We start from the raw sequence: 24,038 nt of genomic DNA, 5'->3' as shown, positions 1-24,038 counted from the left end.
AAGTCTGGATATTTAAGTATTGGTTCAGAACATAAAGCTGATTTCAATTTATCAAATGATTTTTGACATTCATCACTCCTTACAAATTTAATGTCTTTCTTTAAAAGATTCGTTAAAGGTTTTGCAATTGCACTATATGAATTTATAAATTTCCTAAAACACCCACTCAAACCTAAAAATGATTTTATATCCTTTACATTAGTTGGTTTTGGAAATTCTAATAGAGATTTCACTTTTTTTCATCAGGTTTAATTCCATTTTCTGATATTATGTGTCCCAAATATACACATTCACGTTTTAAAAATTCACATTTATCTAGTGTAACTTCAAATTATTAATTTGTAATCGCTCAAATAGCTACTTCTACTAACTTCTCATTATGATCATACAAATTATTCCCGTAAACAATTATGTCGTCTAAATATACTAAACATTTTATTCCTATTAAACCAGCTAAAGCTGAGTTCATGACTCTTTGAAAAGTTCCAGGACTAGTTTTCATGCCTTGAATCATACGTTTAAAATGCCAATGACCTTGATTGGTTGGAAAGGCTGTTAATTCGCGTGATTCTTTTTCTAGTTTGATTTGATAAAATCCACTAGAAAGATCGAGAACAGAAAATAATTGACATTGTCCTAACTGGTCTAATATTTCTGTAATATTAGGCAGAGGATGAAATTAATTTATGGTGACTTCATTTAATGCTCTAAAATCTACCACTATTCTAAACTTTTTTTTACCTAAATTGTCAATTTTCTTTCGTACTATTAAAAGAGGAGAGTTCCAAGGACTCTTCAAACTTTCAATAATATCATTATCTTCAAGTTTCTTAATTTGCGTATTTATCTCATCTTGTTGTGCATGAGGAAGTCTATAACGTCTTCGGTATATAGGCGGTTGATCGTTTTTTAATCTTATTATATGAGTTCCCGCGTTGGTGAAGGTTAGCATGTCCCCTTCCATATGAAATATGTTATTATACTTTTCGCATATCTCATAAATAGATTTTTTCTCATTCTCATCCATATGATCGGTTCTTATTATTTATCTCAATCGCGTTATATGTTCATTATAATTATTTTTTGTTTCTGCCGTATATATCTCATATTCACAATCATAGTTTATCTTATTTATATCAGTTACATGGTTACATCTATGTCTTTTATCTCCTCATATATATTTAACATACTAATTATTGCTTTCCCTTTATTCACAGTAGACACCGTACTACTGAAATATACGTCCTTCGTAATTTGTTGCTTTTGTATGTATATACTTTTATTTTCCATGAATGGGTCAGCTATTGCTATTTCTACGACGGTTTCCGTCCGTGGTTGCATTAAAATCATAGAACTGCAATGCTCATTGTGCAAAGTTGTTTCATCATCTTGGATAATCAACCTATTTTTGGCACGTCCACCATTACTTTATTTTTTGTAAAAATCCGTGTCCTAATATACCGTCCTTTGGTATAAGGAATTGCATTCCAACTACATAAAACTCTATGTCTATATTTTTGTTAGTTATTATAGTTGGTATATTTATGTTGCCTATTGTTTGTATTAACTCCTCATTAATGACTCTTAAATTAATTTTTTGTGTTTCATCTATAATTAATTGTTCTTGTAAATAATTTATCTTAAGTATATTCACCTGACTACCTGCATATATTAATAAATTTAACTCGTTTGTTTTGCTCGCAGGTGATATACATGTTATGTGATTGTTTTCTAAAGCAGCGACGATGTGGTAACATTGTGCATTTCCTCCGCGATTATTTGGTTTATCGAACGAGTACCGCGGTCCTCGCCCGACAAGTTCGCGTTTCCCGAATTATTGTTTCTACTTTTGTTATTACGTTTTTTATAACATGCGTTTATATCATGACCACTTCGTTTACAATATGCACACGTGGATGCACGTGCGTTATAATTTGTTGGTGGTTGCGTAAAGTTGTTCCGATTAGATGGGCGATTGTTATTACTTGCATAGTTTGATGCAGGTTTATTTCTACATTGAGCTGCATAGTGATTACCATTACAGTAATAGCATTTAACAGGTGGTCTTTTATTAAATATAAAAGTAAAATAATATATAATTATTTTGCTGAGAATAATTATTTGTTCGTCCTTGATAACTTGGTTTACTAAAATTGTTTGGTTGGAAATTCCTGATACGATTATTCATATTATTTCTTGTTTTATTCACACGTTAGAAATTATTATTGTTTTGCCGTGATGCATTATAGTTGGCTTTGTTATTATAATCGTTCTTGTACCTGTTATTCTCTCTTTCTGAATGATATTCTACTTCTTCTGCTTTTGCCAATTGCTTAGCTACCTCTAACGTTGTAGGGTTTCATGCCTTTACAATTGTTTTTATAGGACTTATTAATCCTTTTTTAAAAATATTCAGTGTTTGTTTTTTTAAAGTTTCGTGAATCACTTTTGCTTCTGATTCATCTTTATTATGTATACACGCAGTACATAATTTATAATACAATTTTTTTACTCTATGGCAATAATCATTGACGTCCTCATTATGACGCATCTTAATGGAATTTAATTGTATCTGCAAACTTGAAGCGGTTGTCGTATTTTCAAAAACATCCATCAAATAACTCTTAATGTATACCCATTTAGTAGTATTTTTATATTTTATCAATTCTAATGCTCTACTACATAACCTAGTTTATATATATTTAACTAAAGTTGGTGCGCATTTTTCTTCAACCAAATTTACTGCCATATCACATGCATTTATAAATGGATAGATGTCGTCTTCTCCCGTACACAAAGGTATAAGCTTAAATGCTTCCTCTAATTTTATGGTAACCATTTTCTTTACACGCGGTTTTCTCCCGAACGTTAACTCAGTGAGTTCATAATCGTCCGTAACCTTGTTACGTGTAACCTTTTTATTGTCTAAGCTTAAACTTCTCTCTAAGCTATGTTTTATTTTCACGCTCTGGCGTTCACTTGGGCTTCTAAATAGACTAGGGCGTTCTTTCGGGCTTTCAGTAGGGCTAGGGCTTTTATACTAGGGTTTCCCAAATCAATCAACTGTTGGGTTGTATTTAATACTTCTAAACTTAAATCTGGAGTTTCTAAAGACATCTTTTATTCGATGGATTAGCTACTTCCAAAGGAGATGTACCTGTGTTCTCCATAAATTGCTTTCACACTCATTTGATACGTTTTACAATCAACTATAATAATATAACTCAATAATATATGCCCTTTAATAATTCTCAATCATAATCTCAATAATTTAACAATAATAATTCAATAACTCAAATGCCTCAATAACAATATAATAACTCAAATAATTTAATAATAATATAATAATAATAATAATAATATAACAATTCAATATTTTCTCAATAATAATTCAAATAAATCAATTGTTATTTAATAATCAAAAAAAAGTTCTTTAATAGATTTTTTTACGACCTACTTAATATATTCAGATACTTCAACGATACTTCCTAGGTTTTATACTTTTGCAACATATGTCTGTGCAATAATTTAATTAACTATTCACTCACAATAATGCAATGTTTGTTGATGTTGTCATCCTGTCGGATACTTTCTGCAACGTTGAATTTGAATGGTCTTCTCTTCTGGAGTTATCAGTGAGAAAGAATGATCAAGTCTTCCTTGTTGATGGTAGCCTAATTTTTCGGGTCCAATACATCTAAGTCACTAAGTAATTGAGTATATAAATTTTGAAATTCATTACCTTGCATAGATACGTTTGATGATTGTGTTGTGAACAATCTTTTTTTAAATTATTAGATAGATTCCTATTAAACTGCAATGCATTTATCTTTGGTATAGCTTTATTACTAATGCGTGGAATGCTTTTAAATAATAATTCTTCACATGAATCAATAGCTTCTTTTGTTTTATGATTATAATTTTCAGCCATTGAATTGAAAACCATTATTTTACATTAAATACAACGATTTGCTTGAGTCAATGTATGACTCCTATTTTGTAGTGCTGTTGTTATTGAACCGTAGTTCCAACATAAATGATTTTAACGCACGATTAGTTATTATTAATTTAGATTTCATTACTCATTGTTAACTTCATTAAATATACATAAGTATAAAATGCTCAAGCTAAACATACGTTATGTATAATGCTCTGTTCTAAATACGACTGACTAATCTCCTCCCTGTGTGTCGGCCTGCGACACAGCCGGACGCCGAATCGCCTAGTCAGCGGATTCCTGTCGACGAGCTGTCGACCAACACACTATTCCTACACTGCTAATATCATATTATGTGACAACATAATATAATTCAGGGGTTCAAAACACCCCCCACACTGAATGAGACACGGGGGTTCTATGATTACCATGTTTCATCCAATCTAAGAGTCTGTATCTTGGAATGTCAAAGGTCAGTACAGCATAATTAAAGTACAATATTTATAATAAAATGTTTTTTGACAATGAGAAGGAGAGAAGAAAAAAAAATATTTATTATACTCTAGTGTGCTTCACATTGGAGTGTTCCTCTGGTATCTCAGAATTGTACATTCTTATAAAATTGTTTCTTAATTTACTTATAAATATTACTATTGTTATTCCAAAAACAAAAAAAAAAAAAATACATAAATAAATATAACATACAATTCTATTTTTAGACTGAACATTAGACTGTACATATATAAGTTTACTTAATTCTACTACTTGTACAGCAAGAATATTTAAATTTTTAATACACTTTGTATTTGTGATAGGTACAACTCCTTTAAAATTTTCTGTAATTTCGAATTGCGTAATTTTTCAACATTGTTAGGTATAATATCTAGCTTAACATTTACTCTCTGCTATAAACATGGAGTTAGCAATATTTTTTTTTGTAAGATTGGGAAATTGTTATTCTACCCACATTAGTAATTTCTATTGAGAATTTTTCAAGTGAATTTGAGCATGAGATAGTGCCTAGTGTGCTGTGTTAAGTATAGTATAACCATGTATTGGTTTTCGTCAACTAGTGCCAAATGTTCGTATTCAAATTAATGCATTTTAAATTACAAATCTTTGCGAAATGTTGGGGTCCATTAGTAAGGAAACTTTACATAAATCAGATCCTAAACGGTGATGAATAAGTCAATCTTGTTTACAATGTTTGTCTAATCCTAAACTTTTGCATTTTTCTCATTGTGTATTGTGAAACACCGAACATCATAAATTGCGTTGCATACACGCAGTGGCGCCGAACACGGGGTATAGGTCGGGCCACCCGACCAAATTTTTGGGGTGGTGGTAGTGGTGGTGGTCAATTTGGTGGTTGTAAATAATAATAATATTATACTATACTTCTTTTAAATACATTATTGTTTCATAACACATAATTAATTAATTCCGTTAGCCATTTTAGAATATAATAACTATTAACTAATAACCAATAAGAAATAAGAATTACCAATTATATGCAGTAAGACCTGTGTTATGTGTACAGCGTAAACAACAATATAATATCGTTATAAATGTACCTATATAATAATTAATATTATGTGGGTATGGGTACTACGAACTATTGTCAATTCTAATAATTCTATATTTCTATTTATGGTATTAATATTATAGCTATATTAATAGCTTATCATTAATAATATATATAGGTAGTTGGCCCGTGGACGTTGATGTTAATATTATCATGTAACTATGTACGGGAAAAATAAAAAAAGTCTATTTATAAATTATATTTAGTATGGTTGTACAGGTTCGTACGGTGAATAGGTTTTATCAACATTTAATAAGCTACAATTTAAGTATTGTCTATGCCTAGTGTCCATATATAAATGATCTACAGTGCATAGAATCAATTTGATTTTAGCAAAAAATATTAATACCATTTATACTGCATAGTTTAGAAAAGAAATCAATGCTAAACTGTTTTACAACCTAATAAAAAACATTTGTATTTAATATTAGTAAGTGAAACTTACACAAATAATTCAAACAATTTTATAATACAAGTATAAAAAACAATTTTTTTAGAAATCAATAACAATATAATGTATAAAAACATTTATTAATAGGTACTTTAAATATAAATATTAGTCATACAACATAAACTAAATAAAAAATACATGTAAATATTTTACATTATATAGAATCAGCTTGATTTTAGTCAAAAATAAAAACAAAATTTAAATAACATTTAAACTAAATGGTTTAAAGAAGAAATGACTGCTAAATTGTTTGACAACCTAACAAAAAAACATTTGTATTTAATATCAGTTAAACTTTTACAAAATAATTCTGACATTTTAGTAGTGTCAATGATGTACACACCAATTTTAAAATATGATATTGGTACTGTATTAAATTCTGAAAAACTAAGGAATTGTTTTATGATTAAACATTCTGGTTTGTTTTGATAGAGAACAATATGTTGAATAGATACAAGCTTATTATTTGTTAACATTATGTATCTAATTTCATTATGAATATTTATTGATGTATTAGAAAATGGTAAAATATTTTTTTCAAATTGGGAAAACAAAATAACACTGGTAGCGCTGTTATCACTATGGGAGGCGGTTTCCCCCCTAAACCGATGTGGGACACTTATTTTGATAACACCGATTTTGAATTCTGATTTAACAATACTGCAATTTTTGTATTTCATAGTCATTGTAATTTCTTAATTATTATTTATTTCTCGTTAAATTTTGAACTATTACAATGTATTTATCTTTAAAAAGTATATTTGATTTTGTACAATGTACCACAAGCTCAAGAAATGCTGTTGAAGGTGAAGAAGTTTTGAGAGCTAAACAAATTATTTTATGTGGTAAAGTTCAGCAGGTAAATTTAATTTTTATTAGTCAACTAAAATGTAAATGATTCAAAATTGTTTTAACATGCAAAATTTGCTTAATCACACTTGCTTATGGTTTATTTATTAACTATAGAAGAATGGTTTATTGATAAAAGCTTTAGTTATACAAAGTTCTCATATTCGAGATAAACCTCATGAAATTTCTGGAACATTGAATGTAGATTCAACAACAATTAAAATTGAATCATTTGTCTGTTCTTGTGCTGCTGGTGCTTCTGAAAGATGCAAACATGTTGTTGCTGTATTGCTATTCTTAAATAGGTATCATGATATGTACTTCATAGTATAATAATTAAGTATACTTACAATTGTTTAGTGAGGTTATAGAATATAGATTAATCCACTTCATAATAGTATTTATGTTTAGTTATTCCTACAAATAATTTATTTTATATATTGGTCATTTATGAGTTGCTTTATGCTGCAGAGCTAACTTGCTATATTACTTAGTTTTTAATTTTTATTTTGCTATAATATTAATAAATTATTTGCATTATTAACTAAAATTATTTTACTAATAGAAATAATTTAAATGATATTGATACTCTATCCTCTACTGATGTACAATGTCAATGGTCAAAGTTGAAAGAGCCATCTCTAGAACAGTTCAAACCAGTCTCTATAGAACATTTTTGTTGTGTGAAGTCTACTGAAAAAGTTTCATTGACATTTTCTCCATCAGAACTAAGGTCACTATGTTGATTAATATTTTCAGAATTACTTATTTAATAAACATTTATTTTTTTAATTTCAGATCTGCTCTTATATCTGCTGCACCAAATTCTGCAATAGCTCTGCACAGTGTAGGACGTAATCCTGAAGGAATATCTTCAAATAAAAATGATCCCATATTAGTAGAGCCATTTGTTTTCGATAGTCATCCAATTTTACTATCACTAAATATGTACGGGGTTCTGAATCTTGGTGACTGCTGTCAAACCATTTATGATAGTAAAATTAAACTTAAAGATAGTCCTATTAATATTAGAACAAAATCTTTAATAGACAAGTCTTATTGGCATCAAATACGACAATTTAAAATTACTGGTAGTAGGTGTTATTCATTATTTACTTACTACACAGCTTCAAAAAAGACTGATGCACAGTGGGCTCTTAAAGCCAGCAAATATTTTTGGCCTAATACTTTTTCTAATAAGTTTGTTAAACATGGAATAAAATATGAGAGTGTAGCAATAGAGTTATTTGCAAGGGATAGTAAGCAAAAAATTGTTCCTTGTGGTTTCGTTACTAGTTATGACTACCCCTGGTTAGGTTATTCACCTGATGGTATAATTATTAATAATTTTAATGAACCAACTAAACTAGTTGAAATAAAATGCCCCTACCTTGGTAGTACAGTCGGGTTACAAGATGTTATTGAAAAAGTGAAGTTTATTTCAAAAAATGCTGATGGGTCTTTAACATTAAATAAAAAAGATGCATATTATGCTCAAGTCCAATTAGGTTTAGTTCTATTAAACTTAAGTAGTTGTGACTTTGTGGTTTATAATAGCTTAGAACATAATTATATAGTTATAAATGTTGAATTTGATTTTAATTATTGTAAAACATTATTACAGGTTTTAAAAATTGTTTTTTTTTGAAAAATTATTACATACAATATGTGAAATACAAATTTAAAATAAATATCCTTACACTTTGAACTTTTTTAGTTAAAATCTTATACACTAAATTTATCATTTGCAAAAATGGGAGAGCTTAAGTTACACATTCCACAAATTATGATCATTATGTCATATGTTAAATAATTATGAGACCATGAAAATTTATTTTGGAAAATCTTAAATGACTTAATACGCTGGTTCACTCTCTCAATATGTACACGTTCACTAGCTATGTCTTTATTTAAAAGTGCCTCAGCTTTAGAAAATGTTGTTTTGTTTTTTAAAAAAGGAGGTCGGATTAATTCTATTTGTTTTTCTAAACATAAGTCGTCAATTAAAAATCCCTTATCTACCATAATACCATCAAATCTTTCCATCATTCCTATCAATCCACTTTGCTCGAATATTGCTTTGTCTGAAGCTCTACCTCCATATGGTTTGCTTACATATGTTATAAGTCCACCAGGTGATATACCTATTAAGAATTTTAAGGTAAACGTTGATTTATAGTTGCTATAGGTTTTAATACGGCATGTTAAGCATTTGGGTTTTTGGGTTGCAATCTCTGTACAGTCTATAATTACTCTGGTGTTACTAAACTTTTCAAAACAATAAGGTATATTTGATAAAATTTCCTGTTTTGATGGCCAATATATGACACTATTTAAAATCATAGCTAGTGACGGTATAATAGTGGTATAAATTAATCTACAAGATTCAGGTGAAACATTTTTGAACAATATTGATAATACTACAAAAGGTAAATCTTGTTTAAATTTCATAAATACCATGACAATTCTTTCTTTATAACTCAAATTATGAGAACGTTTATCTGGAAACTGCAAACGATACAGTTCTTCAATCTTATTTAATAACTCAAATGAAGGTATTCCAGTCAAAGTATATAAATTTTTAGGTGAGTTAATTATTGAAATAAATGGAACCATTAAATCACCACTAGTGACTTGAGTGGACACATTAGTCGTTGTGTTTTTATAATCAATTTGATCATACAATTGTTTGATCGTTTCAGCAGTATCATCTTCATCAACATCAGAAGTGTTTTCTAAACATGTTGATTGAAGTGGCTATAATTTAAATTGAAATAAAATTACTAATTGAATATTTTTAAATCAAGAACAAATTCACCTTTTCTTGTATTTCAACAGAAGTAGAAGTTTCACATGAATAATTTAAATTTGTAGATGTGGGTAAATCTCTTTTCTTGGGAGAGCGTCTTTTTTTAGGAGATTCTAGTGAAACTGTAGACTTTGGCAAATTTAAACTCGGAATAGCAGTAGGCTTAAGTCGTTTTCGTTTAGTATTTACTCCTATACCATATTTTTTAATAGAACTGTTACAACCAAATTAACTTAATTAGCAAATGGTGTTGGTTGGAAAATATTACCTGAAGGCATAAAGTCGTTTTCAGTGAAGTGGAGTGAACACACACGAAGTTGTGTCTTTTTCAAAGATTCTTTTCCAAACCTTAGGTTCTTTGCCCATACACACCGCCTGTTAACTAATTCCTCCTTTCCCATTTTATTAATCCAAAGCACCTTTGGATCATTTTCTTTGGGAAGTAAATGAAAACTTATGTTTTCATTTGTTGAGTAAAATGTTTTACAACCAAACACACCACAATAGATTCTACCGTTGCGAGAAACAGCCATTTTACTTAAACTTTTTTAAAGAAAAAACAGAAATCTGAAATACAAATACAACTACTGGACTAGCAGATACTAGCACAGACTATATGATTTTTTCACATAGACTATAGTCTGTAGTACTAGATAAGTTAGTGCATATGTGGCGATTTGACAATTTTATTTGACCGGGTAAAGCCTAAAATATACCATCCGGCGCTCATTGCACAAATTTGATATTTTACTAAATAAAAAATCAGTTTGACTGAGCTATTAGTAGTTATAAATTATTATGTATTAATAATTAATAAATATTATTAATGATGATTTCCCAACCACCCAACCAAATTTTTGACTGGAGCCATGTTCAAGTCGCCTCTAGTATAAGTAAAAAGAGTAATAAAGACTTAAGACATTGACTGAGCAGTGACTAGTGAAGTAGTGAGCGGCTGCGAGGCGCGGGCTGACCGTTTATTTTTATTATGTCCCACATCGGGTAGTTATATTTTTGTCCACCAGGGAGCGATTATTAGTTTGTTATATCAATAGTACATTATTAGTATTAAGCAGTGATGAAGGAATTCTATGTATAATTTCATTACATAAGGAAGGGATTTGAAAGAATAATTGATAAGGAAGTTTATTACTTATTTTTTGATTTTCTATTATTCTATTGAATAATTCTTGTAATGGGTATTTAATAGATATAATTGATTTTTTTAGTTCTTGTGAATAGTTTTCATATCGGAAACAGCTAAAATTGTCTAGTTTACCATGCTTAAGTACAAACATTGGTAAATGAATTAAACTATGGATATTGTACGTTATTAAGTGAAAGCCATATAAGGTACCATAATCATTGACAATTTTTTTAAGGAACTGAGATGCTATTTCATTGTATTTATGATATGTTTCAGTACAAATTAAAATTCTAATTGCAAATACTAATAATAAGAAATGCAAGTAGAACTTTTTTAGATTCTGAACGAAGTGATGAATGTATTGATTTTACAATGGTGTGTGTGTTTTTTTTTTTTTTTTGTTTTTGTGTCTGTGTACAGCATAACTAGTCGAAATAATGCTCCAATTTCAAACTATGGGGGTGGTTTTCGATGTAAAAGTGAATATCCTTGGTGCATTATAGAGGTAAAAAGTTAACATTTTCCAACAGTTTTCAAAAAAATCGAGAAAAACAAAAAAAAAATGACGCCAAAACGGCAATTTTTACGCAAAACCAGTTTTCGACCAAATCGATTTTTTTTATGGTTGTAATTCAAAAACTAATCACTGAAAATACTTGAATTTTCCACCAAATGTTATTGTCAGTGGTATCTGTATATAGTTAAATTTTCAAAAAATTTTGACTTTTTTGAGTTATTTATAGACCACTGAAATTTTCGATTTTTTTGAGAAATTATTTTTAAAGTGTCGATAAAAAATTTAATACAAGGTTCCTTATGACTTGATTTTATTGTAGCTAAAAAAAATTAAAAATCGTTAGTCACAATTTTTTTTTATAAGCGTTTATAGTTCAAATTTTTACGAAATCTGTCGAAAACGCGAAAATTTGCAAGTAACTTTGAAGTTGAAAAATTATAAAATTTTTGTGTTCATAACTAAGGATTAAAATTATAACACTAAGTTTTCCATAAGTTTTCCTTCAAGTAGCTATAGAGAAAACTCATAACATCATTATACGAAAAATTTTATGTGCGTTTGAATTTTAAATTTTTACGAAATCGCGTAACGATAACGATTTATCCTCAAACAATTTTAAATATTTGTTATTATTCAAAAAGTTTAAGTCGTAGATACTTGAAAATTTTACCAGTTATTAAGATTAGCGTTTTCTTTACGTGATTTAATTTTCAAAATATTTTGACTTTTTTTTAGCTATTTATAGACAACTGACATTTTCAATTTTTCTAAAAATTTTTTTTTGACGTGTCGATAAAATTTTTTTGGCCCTATCAAAATACTTGAAAATTTTATACAAAGTTCCTCATATGTTATTCTTATAGTGATTAAAAAAATATAAGAATACATAGGCACAATTTTTTTTTATTAGCATTTGAAGTTCAATTTTTGACAAAAATTCGTCAAAATTATGAATATTTACAAATTATTTTGTAGGTATAATTCATAAAAATGTTTGTATAGGTAGCTAAGAGTTGAAAATTTAATACAAGATTTTTCATAAGTTTAGCTTACAATAATTATAAAAGAACTTACATTTTGGTGTATTCAGGCCATTAAAACATAAACCACCTTTTTCACCAACCACTGGAAATTATATCCTAGGCTGACAAATCATTTTCGTTCAGAACCGTTTTTCGTATACAATGATACCTATCATTGCATTCAAATTTAACCTACCCTAGTCCGAGGTCAACCCCACCCCCTTATGTACAGCAGAACGGTACCCACTTGCCCGCTTTTTTTTGTTTTGTTTTTCGTCCCCGTTCACACGTGTGATTTAAAAATATGAGACGTCAGTCGTTGTTACGCAAAAATATTTTATTTTTTTTCGCCGCCACCAACCTTTTACGGCCCGTCGTGGTGTTTTCGTCGTGTGTGCGCGCCATCGTCGTTACCGACGTTTACGACCCGTTGCCGTGCGTCGTCTTTATACTTTTGTCGCGTGTGCGTCATCGCCGCCACCGACGTTTGCGGCTCGTCGCGGTGTTTCTTTACTAGAGGTGGCAAGAAGTGACAAAATATTGTCACGGTGACTTTGGTGACAGCGACTTCAATGTCACAGTGACTTTTTATGGTGACTGGTCACCACTCATTTTACATTATACCCCATTTATACCTCAATGCTTAAGTAACTCATGTCACCAAATAGATAATAAAATATTATAATTATACTTTACAGCTACAATTACTCCAGTGACTAATGGCGTAACCAAATTCAGAAATAGCTTTATGCAACGGTAGTTAATCTGAAATATTGAAATACCTATGTGATAAAAAATATTGAGGTCCACAATTAAGATTTATTTTAAATCTTAAACAATATAAAATAGTCTCATTTTATTACTGAATGACAGATGTATCTTTTTGTTTCAATACATGTATAATATGTTAAGTAATATTAATTTAAGAACACATCTAATTTATTTAACTATAAATTCAAATTTAGAATATAATATTATATTTTGACTTCTGAATAGAGTGTTGATTAGTAATTAATAAATATTGTGTAATAATTTAATTATATGTTTTTTTTTCTCAAAAGTATCATAACTTTTAGAGTAATAAAATGCCTCTATTCTCTTAGAAATTAATCCTGAAATTATGGAAAAACGAAAACATTAATGTAAAACTAAGTTTTAAGAAAGTCGATTTTTTTTTGAAACTCAAAAATAAATAACCATACATTTTCAATAAGTATTTTTAATATCATTAAAATTTTAAAAATATTTTGATATAGGTATATTTTATACGTAATTTATTGGAGTTATAAATGTCAATAAAAAATTGTATGTACGGTCAGAAAACTTAAAAATTTAAAACAAAAAGTCTCAAACATTTTACTTGAAGCGATTTAAAAGTATTAAAAATACGACATTCGCACAAATGTTTTAAAATATATATATTGTAGTGAAATTGTTTGTGGTGATTCATTGAATTGTACCCATTGCGAAATAATAATAAAAAAGTAATACAAATGTATTATATACTAAGAATCAAAATCTATATAGTTTTCAATATCAAAAGTTAAATAACTTTAGATTCTAATCTATAGTTTATTTAAATATTTTATTCAATAGTTGATTAATTGATTTTAAATATTATATAGGTACAACACTAGGTTTATTCTTTCGCATGTAGAAATGATAACTGTAGTAGATAATCTTAAATATATTATAATTTATAATAAAATTTATTACTAGGCCGACAGTACAGAGCCTCAGAATCCTTTTTATAATTTTTTGGTATGCAATAATTTTTTTATTGAATTCAAATATAGCACATCAGATGAAGTAATCAATTATATGCTACATGTTACACTAGACATGAATACAAAATAATAATAATTCTAGTTACAATGGAATAGTTAGATAGTATGTACTATGTATAGGTAACAGACAACTATAAGTACTAATCTATATAAATCTATAATAATTATACAACTATTAACTATAAAGATTCAAAACATAAAATATATAATATTGTAATAAATATTACACATACTTAACAACAGAAAGTCTCCCTATTTTATTTTTAGTTCTTAAATTTCCAAAATAAATATTCAAATCTTTCCTTTATTCTATTTTTAGACATTATATAAATATCAATTATTTAATACTAAAAATATAATTTATAATTTTGTGTTCAAAACACAACAATTGAATTGAATAGTGTGCTGTGCCTTATTGTCTACTGAACACTTGAGTACCTATTTTTTTTATTATATTGTTTAATTTCACAACTTTTTTTTAATTATGAGTGAATCAAAAAAAAGGTTAAGTGTACTGTGGCGATTTTTTACATATATTGATCCACATTATGCAAAATGTGAGATTTGTAAAGTCAAAATTTCGCATAAGACAACAATGTCAAATTTGAAAAAGCACATGGAGAGGAAACATCCTTTGGTTGATTTGCAGATCTATAATAGACCACAACAAGAAGTAAGAACATAATTCAAATTAGTAGGGACGTACATAGATAGAATTGTTAATGATTGTTTTTTTGAAAATAAATGTCTTTAATGTATATAATAAAAAAAACAAATATTAAACTGCTTCATTTAGTATTTTTAGTATTTGTAACAAATATTTGAAAAAGGTAAATACTTTGGTCTGTGTATGTCCCTTTAAATTAAATAATTTAATTTAAATATATTATACATTTTTGTAACCATTAGGAGACACAAACTGTTCAACACTCGCATGATTCAACAGGTCACTATATGGATAATAATGTAAACATTGTTTCACTTGGTGAAAGTACTTCTGAAGTAGGAAGTACTAGAGACATTGTTAGACCACTAAAAAGAAGTCAACTATCTTTACACACATATGTTCCAAAGAAAATATCTGCAACTGGTAAATCAAATTTGGATGATAGTTTACTAAAACTTTTTTATATAGATTGTAGGCCATTTAGTATGGTAGAAGATAGGGGTTTAAAGATTTTGTTAGGATGTTAACCCTGCATATAGTCTTCCAAGTAGACAGAGCTTGTCAAAAACTGCTTTACCATTTGCATATGAAAAATGTTTAAATGATATGAAATCACAAATTAAGGAAAATGCTGTATCAGTTTGTTTGACAACTGATTGTTAGACGTCAATTAATAATCAAAGCTTCATAGCAATAATTGCTCATTATTTAGACCCAGATTTCAAATTTATATCTGTTTTGTTGGAATGTGTACCGTTTGAAGAATCCCATACTAGTAAGAATCTGAGTAATAAAATCCAATCGGTCATAACTGACTGGGAATTAGATGATAAAGTTTTGTTGGTAGTATCTGATAATGATTATAATATAAAAGGTGCCATAACAATTTTAGGTCTAAAGCATTTTGGGTGTTTTGCACATTCCATAAATCTTATTGTACAAGACGCTTTAAAATTATCAACAATTTCAGATGTTATAAGTATTGTAAAATCAATAGTTGGTAATTTTAAAAGAAGTTCGAATGCATCTCATGAATTGGATAAATACCAGCAAAATTCCGGAACAGTACCTAAAAAAATAATACAAGATATAGCTACAAGATGGAACTCGACCTATTATATGTTATGCCGTTTCATAGAATTGGAAAATGCAATAAAAGCAACTTTAGCTATACTCGATACAAATCTGCCTACTCTTTCCCCAGATCAATGGAAAATATGTAAAGAGCTTTGTTTGGTATTAAAGCCCTTTGAAGAGGTAACCAAAACAGTAAGTGGTGAGAATTACATTAGCGCTTCAATGGTTATTATTTTATACAATGGGTTAAAAGATGTAACTGAAAAAATGTATAGTAAAAATTTTGATACTCATGTAACACAAGTGGTTTTGGAACTGATAAATGGACTTTATAAGCGGTTTTCAAATTTGGAAAATAGTAATACTTTGACAATTTGTACATTTTTAGACCCTAGATTTAAGCAATTTCCATTATCTGAAAGTATAGCAAATCAGACAAAGAATAAAGTAATAAATGCAACAACTGAGAAAGCATTTCTTAAGAAATGAATAATTAGAAATGAAAGAAATTTTCAAATATATTTATGTTAAATTATTTCTAAATGGTTATATTAATGTTATAATGATATATTGTATAATATTAACGGTATATTTCTAAACCTATAATGGATAAATTTGTTATAAAAAAAAAATTAAGTTGCATGAAACCCATGAAAGTGTCACATCAACAGAAGAAGTGGATACTTTAACTCCAAGTTTGTCATTCAATAGTTTATTGGCTTCTGCTTCGACGAGCTCAATAAAATCGCAACGTATTATTGATGATAATAATGATACTACTACTTCATCGGAATATTATGATACTAAATATATAGACCACATATATTCTATTAATGATTTTACTAAATTTATGATTCTTAAAAATCACTGGGTCCCTCCAAAATTTTTTTTCCTTTTTCTGTACATAACGAACGCAATAGAGACTGTGCATACGTCGGGAAACATCGCGCTCTGGTGGACAATATGAATACTAATTCCGGGACGATGTTGTTATTATTTGTATACATTCTATTAGGCCGTAATACAAATTATACAACTATAAATACAATAATAATTAATTAATCATTGTATTTTTATAAATATAATAATTTGATAGTCACATTGATTAAGGAGGTTGTTGACATTTCAAATTTGATTAATATATTATGATTATCTATATTAAAAGTACTTTTATTAGCTTAGCTATTACCTTTAGCAACGAGTTTTTTTATAATAATTGTAGTTTACAAATTTATTTTACAACAATGGCAAATTTAATAATAAAGTACGGGTTTCAAAATATTAAACCACACTTTTCATATAAAAATAATAAGGGTAAAATGTTATATGACAGTAATCATGTGTTTTTAGTTCAGGAACTGAAGCTTATTGATGGGTTAAGTGTAATAACTGGTTCAGTTGTTAGACAAACAAGTGTTACTTTAGAGCCTTATAAAGTGAAACTTGAGGTAATTTAAATAAGATTTTTTTGGTAGAATTTTTTATTAGTAGTAGATTTTATAATATTTGTTTAATATTTTAATAGTTAGATGGTTTAGAAATGTTAAAAATGCTTATTGTCAATGTGCAGCTGGGGCTGGATCTTGCTGTAAGCATATAGCAGCTGTAATGATTATATTAATAATGAAGAGGGGACCTCCAAAACAAACGAGCCTCAGGTTTGGGGAAAGCCCTCAAAAGTTGGTGAAAATTTATATAAGAAGGGGAAAACAATTTCAGAACTTTTCCCACAAAAACGTTTGAATACTGATGTACCTGCAATAAATCATAAAATACTCATTCAGGATCATAATATACTTTCAATACCATGCTCTGTATCTAGAAATATTTATGAAGAAGAACGAACTGAAATTGATAGAATATGCTCTAACACATTGCTTAATATAATTGATACGATTGTTGAACAATTAAAAATTGAAAAAAATGCTGTACACTTATCTAATCTTATTAGGAAACAAGTTCATAATGAGGCTTCAAATTATTTTATATTTCCATTAAATTGTGTTGAACACATTTTTTTCTTTACACATATTTCTGTTAATGCTGATACAATTAAACATATTTTTAATCAAACACTGAACCAATCCCAAAACATTTTTTGGTTAGAATACAGAAAATTTCGCATTTCAGCTAGTTTAAAAGCTCATAAAATAAAAACATTAAAATCTAAATCTGAGAAAAGTAAAAATAAATTGGCCATATCTTTAATAAATGAGACGGAAATCAAAGGAAAAGGAGCATCTAATGTTTTTTATGGATTACAGACTGAAAACAAAGCATTTACGTTGTTCTCTTCTTCATACAATGTTGATGTAATTAAAAGTGGACTTATTATTCATTCATCTAAACCTTGGATTTGTGCTAGTCCTGATGGTTTGATTTTGAAAAATGGAGAAATTATCTCAGTATTAGAAATTAAATGTCCTAGTTCCTGCAAAAAAAAAACCAATAATTGATCCAAGTACTGGAATACCAAATTTGTCTTATTTAAAAATTTCAAGCGGAGAAATTGTTTTAAAAGCTAGCCATGTGTATTATACACAAATTCAAATTTTAATGTACTGTACAGGTTTAAATGATTGTCACTTTTATATTTTCAATTTTATTGAACCTTTATTGTTGGTTATAAAAAAAGATCCAATATTCTTGTCTAACTTAATTTCTAAGTTAGATACATTTTATTTTTCATATTATTTACCAAACTTATGTAACATCAAATAAATAGTCATATTGCAAGAGTTTTATATGATTAATATATATTATACACGTATCAGTAAATCATATGATACTTACATCTATTTAACATTGTTAATTAAGAAATAATAATAAATTGTTTTTATATAAATGTGTTATTGTTTTATTATTGGATTGCTTAAATTTACTAACACACAACACATAAATAAAATGTTATCTATATATACCAATAGATCAGATGTAATTTTATTAAGTACATTAAATGTTTTTAACCTAGCAAAAAGCCTCTCAATATGTATTCTCACACTAGCAACATTATAAGTACTTAGAACTTCTTCCTCGGTAAATCTACCATTATGGAGCATGGGAGGAATTACAAGAATACTATTCTGATCATCAACACCTGTTTTTATCCCTGGAAACCCCTTATCTGCAAGGACCGGGTCTCCAGGTTCAAGTTTATTCAAAAAACCAGAATCGTTAGTGATATAACTGTCACTGGATTTACCACCATACGATTTAGACAAAAAGCTAACCATTCCATTTGGAGTAATGGCAACAAGTACTTTAATAGTATATCCTCCTTTATAATGTGAATACATACAAACCCTCTGCTCCACAGTTTTAGGCTGTTCTGACCGAATTTCTGTGCAGTCAATAATGCACCTACAATTTGGGTAATTTTTTTTAAAAACTTCTGGTAACGTTTCCATTATTGTACTTTTACTGGGCCAAAATATTAAATGTTTACATTTCTGACTTAAAAATAGTAAACACTCTGAAAAAACCCTACTAACAGTTGTTCTGTGAATCGAAAAAAATGTGCTTAAAGATGAATATGTTAGTCCAAGTTTTAATTTCATCAAACAAATTAAAAGAGTATTTTCCTGACTTATAATTAATCTATTACTTTGAGGTAAAAGTTTCAAAAAAAAGTTAAATATTTGAAAAGTTGTGCCAGTTAAGTCTTTTAATGAATTTTCTGACTTGATTGAATCATACCCATGAAATGAAATTTTAGAAAAACAAAATGTTGATTGTTCAAAATCTAACCCACAAGATTTTTCAACCATAGTAGGTTTAGTAAAATTATGAAATAATTTAGGAATTGATACTTGAGTGCTAACATTATTACCATCAAAATCACAAGAAAATATAAAATTATCATCAGGCACATCAAATGCTACTTGTGTACATATACTAACTGAAGTATTTATATTATTTTGATCTATTATAAGGGGTAAGACTCCTACAACTTCATCAGAATTGTTTGATTGATTTTCAATAGCTAGGGCACCACGATTAATAGCTCGTTCATATCTTGCACTTTGTTGTAATGGGTCATTCAATTTCTTTCTATAAAGTTTTGGGAATATTGTTGGTATATATGAAGGACTCCTTGGATCAAGTGATTTCTTATTTCCAACAAAATGAGCACTACAAATGACACTGTTCTTTGTTGGAATCCAAGGTTTTCCATTAATACTTTAATAAGGTAACATATAATTCAAATAAATACTTTGATAAATGACTATAAATGTATATAATATTTTATACATTTTTATTTAAAATAATTTATTATTTTATTATTTATATCTCATTTACTTACTCAACTCTGTTAACTGCTTTAATCCAACAGTCTTTTGTTTTTTTCTCATGTGCCCGATTTGGAAAATTATAAAATTTTATATTTGTTGTATTTTTGTATGTATTATTGCAATTCACAACACAACAATTGTTATTCGATTTTTTATTCATATTTATATATTTTATTATGAAGAAAATTAAAATAACTTTATAAATGGTTTAGTTTTAAACTTAAGATACCTATCTACAATGTTTATACTTAAAGTGTATAGTAAATTACGCAAAGTATCTATCAAAATGTTTATAAATCAAATGGAATACATGCAATATTATTAATATAACACATTTTGCGTGTGATTTGTTTCCCGGTAAAAGTAAGCAAATTTACCACTGGGAGCGCTAGCTGTACCACTGCACGGTCTCTATAGAGAAGAAAAGTGACGTCCTAATCATCAGCATTTATCTAATTATTCTTGGTTAATTTATTCCAATGTGAAAAAAGAATTTTTTTGCAAAAATTGCGCCATTTTTACTAATGATATTCTAGTAGGTGGTCAAAAAACAATATCTGTTAAAAAAATTGGTGACGGAACCCCTTATAAAATTTGCCTATTTATTAGGAAAACATGGCGACTTAGATTGCCATTCTCAAACTCAGTATCATAATTCATAAGTTGGCAATAGTTAAAAGTGAATAATTCAAGTATATAAAAATCCATCTTATGATATTCGAAATTAGGTTGAAACTTCACGTAAACAACAGGCTATTGAAAATAGAGAAAGACTAGTTCCAATGATAAAAACTTTAATTTTACATGGACAACAGAAGAATATACCTATCAGAGGCCATCGTGATGATGGTTCATTACTTAATACAAATAATAGTCCTGTTGCAACTGAAGGAAATTTTCGTTCATTATTAAAATTCCGAAAAGATAGTGGGGATAAAGTTTTGGAAAATCATTTAATGACAGCTAAAAAAAATGCTACTTATATTAGTAAAACATCAACAAATGAGTTAGGTGGTAATGAAGTTCTTTCTATTTTATTAAATAGAATACATAAGGCAAAATATTACTATGTTTTATTTGATGAAACAACTGATGTATCTCGCATATCTCAGCTTAGTATATCAATTAGATATATTTATATATTTATGAAAATACAGTCAGAGAAGATTTTATTGGTTTTGTTGATCTTCATAAGGACAATGATAGTGCAGATGCTCTTGATTTTGATATAGATAATGAAAGTAACACATTAGATTTACAACAGTCAGAACCAACTATTACAGGAGAAATACTTGGTTCAACAGTTGTAAAAATGTTGAAAAGTGTGGGACTAGATTTAAAATTATGTGTAGGAATCGGTTGTGATGGTTGCAGTGTTAATATATTGACAATATGTGGAGCAGTAATTACTATACAAAAATCTGCCAAGAATGCTTTAATATGTCAGTGTTTAAATCATTCGTTGAATAATAATTTATCTAGATCAAATAAGATTCAAAGTGTAAGAAACGCTATTGGAACTATACAAGAAATAATAAAGTTTTTCAATGTTTCAGCTAAAAGAAATTTTATTTTAAAAAAACATTTAGGGTATCAGCTGACTAGTCACTGCATAACTCGCTGGATTGAGAGGCATGATTCTGTATTACAATTTATAAATGACCTTCCAATTATATTGAAAAGTTTAACTGAAATTTCATCATGGCATAATATATCTACTTCATAAAAAGCCAATTTATTGTGTAAAACTATACAAGACAGTGAATTTGTTATGTGTATTTTCACCACAGAAAATTCCTGGATCCACCCCTGAATGTTACAACACAAAAACTAATAAAATAATAATTAATAAATATAAATAATAATTAAATAATACAATTTTCCACGCCATGTTTTTCAAACATAGTGTTTGAACCATACACAGTACACACGGCATGTAAAAATAAATAACAATGTAGAGCGACAGTACTGCTTATCACCAATGAGCGTCGACTGTACAAAAATAACCAGATTGTTGTATTGTGACATGTAAAAATACTTTTATCTATAAAACCGTGGTTGTAGTATTTTTAACGAATTTTAGTATAGATGAATTCTAAATAATTAAAAATAAAAATAATGTTTATTTACTAGAATATTTAATACATTTTAATCATGTTTATTAGGTTTATTTGTTGATTTTATAAGTAATAATTATTTATGATTAAGTATGATTTTTTCCCGCACGAACACTCTCAACTTGCCAAACTAAACTACCAACATTTGAATTAAAATATTCTTTAAAATACTCTCGAACTTGAAATGCTTCATGTGCAGTATTTTTTTTTTTAACGAATCTGAATTTAATAAAGCTGATTCTGGAAGTTGAAGTGATTCAGTGTCTGGTTCAAATGCATAACCTGCACACAACATGTTATGAAGGCAGCATGATGCAAGTACAACTTTATCAACAAATTCTGGTTGAATTTATAAGAGCCCTAGAAAACATCTCCAACGTGCAGCCAAGATCCCAAAAGCATTCTCCACTACACGCCTGGCCCGTGACAATCTATTGTCAAATATTTTTTTGTGCTCGTTGTTCCTTAAACGATTTCTGCCATATGGCCGAAGTAAATATGTTTTCAATGGAAGCGCTTCGTCGCCAACAATGACATATGGTTGTGGTTTTCTATTATGTATAATGAGGACTGGTTCTGGAATATTGAACGACTTACTTTGTAGCTTTTTTCCAATTATCGACTTAGAAAAAATACCACTATCGCTGTTTCTTCCATACGCCCCCACGTCAATCGCAATGAATTTGTAATCAGCATCAACTTAAGCTAGAAGTACAATTGAATGACTGCCTTTGTAATTATAATATGTAGATCCGGCATTGATCGGACACTGAATATTAATATGCTTGCCGTCAATTGCACTCAGGCGCGGATCTAGAAATGAAATAAGGGGGGGGCTATACAACAAAATTTACTTCATGTATTCATAAAAACATAGGCATAAAGTTTGAATTTTAAGAATGAATAAAATATTAAATATTTATGCATATTATAATAATTTATTTAATTATACTAACTACAATAACAATAACATAACTTAAATAAACAATTTAAATTGACCAATCCTCCGTCTTTATCCTTCTAGATGATCTCGAAAATATATTAATAACTTCATCAATATTTATAGGCATTTTATTATGAACATTTAAAACAGCTAATCCATTCAAACGGTCCTGACCCATAGTTGATCTCAAATAATTTTTCAAACGTCTTAATGTCGAGAAACTTCTTTCAGCACTAGCCGTGGTAACTGGTATAGTAGCAAATACATGTAACAATGTTTTTATAATAGGGAAAAATTCATCACAGTGTTTCATAGTTTCAATCACCGTATCTGGTTTTATAGTTTGAATATTGCTCCATTTATTCTTCCAGATTGATATTTCTGATTGTATATCCATTATTTGACCTGACCAATCTTCATTATATATCATTGCAGCTTTAATAATATTTGATTCATCATATTTATCAATATATGCTGGTATCATCCTTCCAAAGGCATTACTTCGCTAAGCTTTTCGTTAAATCTTATTTTTAGTTGGGAAATCAAATGGTCAATAAAAGGTAAAAAAATAGTTATTCTATACCATTCCATTGGATCAGTTGTTTGAATATTACATCGTGTTGTTTGACGTCCACATATACGAGGTATTCTTATATCTTCACCAACAAGCGCTGCCATATCAGAAGCATTTTTAAAATATGTTTCAAACCTGGATGTAGAATTTTCTCTAATATTTTCAATAACATTAATAACATCATTTACATGCGAAAAAGCTTTAGATAACTCCAACTTAGGACTTTGTAACACTAAACTTAACGTTTTAGTATAAGAAAACAAG

At 28.4% G+C, this 24,038-nt stretch overlaps 2 protein-coding genes and 1 pseudogene across 2 annotated transcripts; 1 reads left to right on the top strand and 2 right to left on the bottom strand.

Annotated features, from left to right (window-relative positions):
• Nucleotides 1–4,850: 4,850 nt before the first annotated feature.
• Nucleotides 4,851–8,486, top strand: LOC126552557 (uncharacterized; annotated as a pseudogene).
• A 61-nt stretch (nt 8,487–8,547) lies between these two features.
• On the bottom strand, nt 8,548–10,164 carry LOC126552556 (uncharacterized). The gene is made up of 3 exons (XM_050207274.1): nt 9,900–10,164; nt 9,641–9,822; nt 8,548–9,579 (listed from the first exon to the last, which is right to left on the bottom strand). Exons 1-3 carry the CDS (start codon nt 10,162–10,164, stop codon nt 8,548–8,550), a joined length of 1,479 nt encoding a protein of 492 aa, XP_050063231.1.
• Nucleotides 10,165–18,697: 8,533 nt separating this feature from the next.
• LOC126551561 (uncharacterized) lies at nt 18,698–20,300 on the bottom strand (the record flags this gene model as incomplete). The annotated part of the gene is made up of 2 exons (XM_050205288.1): nt 18,698–20,027; nt 20,152–20,300. Coding segments are annotated over 2 exons (1,479 nt in total), but the record flags the coding sequence as incomplete, so codon positions are not given.
• Between the last annotated feature and the right edge of the window lie 3,738 nt (nt 20,301–24,038).

Source organism: Aphis gossypii, chromosome X (genome assembly GCF_020184175.1).
Source record: "Aphis gossypii isolate Hap1 chromosome X, ASM2018417v2, whole genome shotgun sequence".
Taxonomy (NCBI): Eukaryota; Metazoa; Arthropoda; class Insecta; order Hemiptera; family Aphididae; genus Aphis; species Aphis gossypii.
The sequence above is the reverse complement of the archived record's forward strand: the minus strand, read 5'-3'. Positions and strand labels throughout refer to the sequence as shown.

Coding starts and splice junctions, on each gene's coding strand:
- LOC126552556 (XM_050207274.1), bottom strand. CDS start 10,164: ATGGCTGTTTCTCGCAACGGTAGAATCTATTGTGGTGTGTTTGGTTGT. Junction 9,823..9,899: donor AAACGACTTTATGCCTTCAG/GTAATATTTTCC, acceptor AATATGGTATAG/GAGTAAATACTAAACGAAAA. Junction 9,580..9,640: donor CTGTTGAAATACAAGAAAAG/GTGAATTTGTTC, acceptor TTTAAATTATAG/CCACTTCAATCAACATGTTT.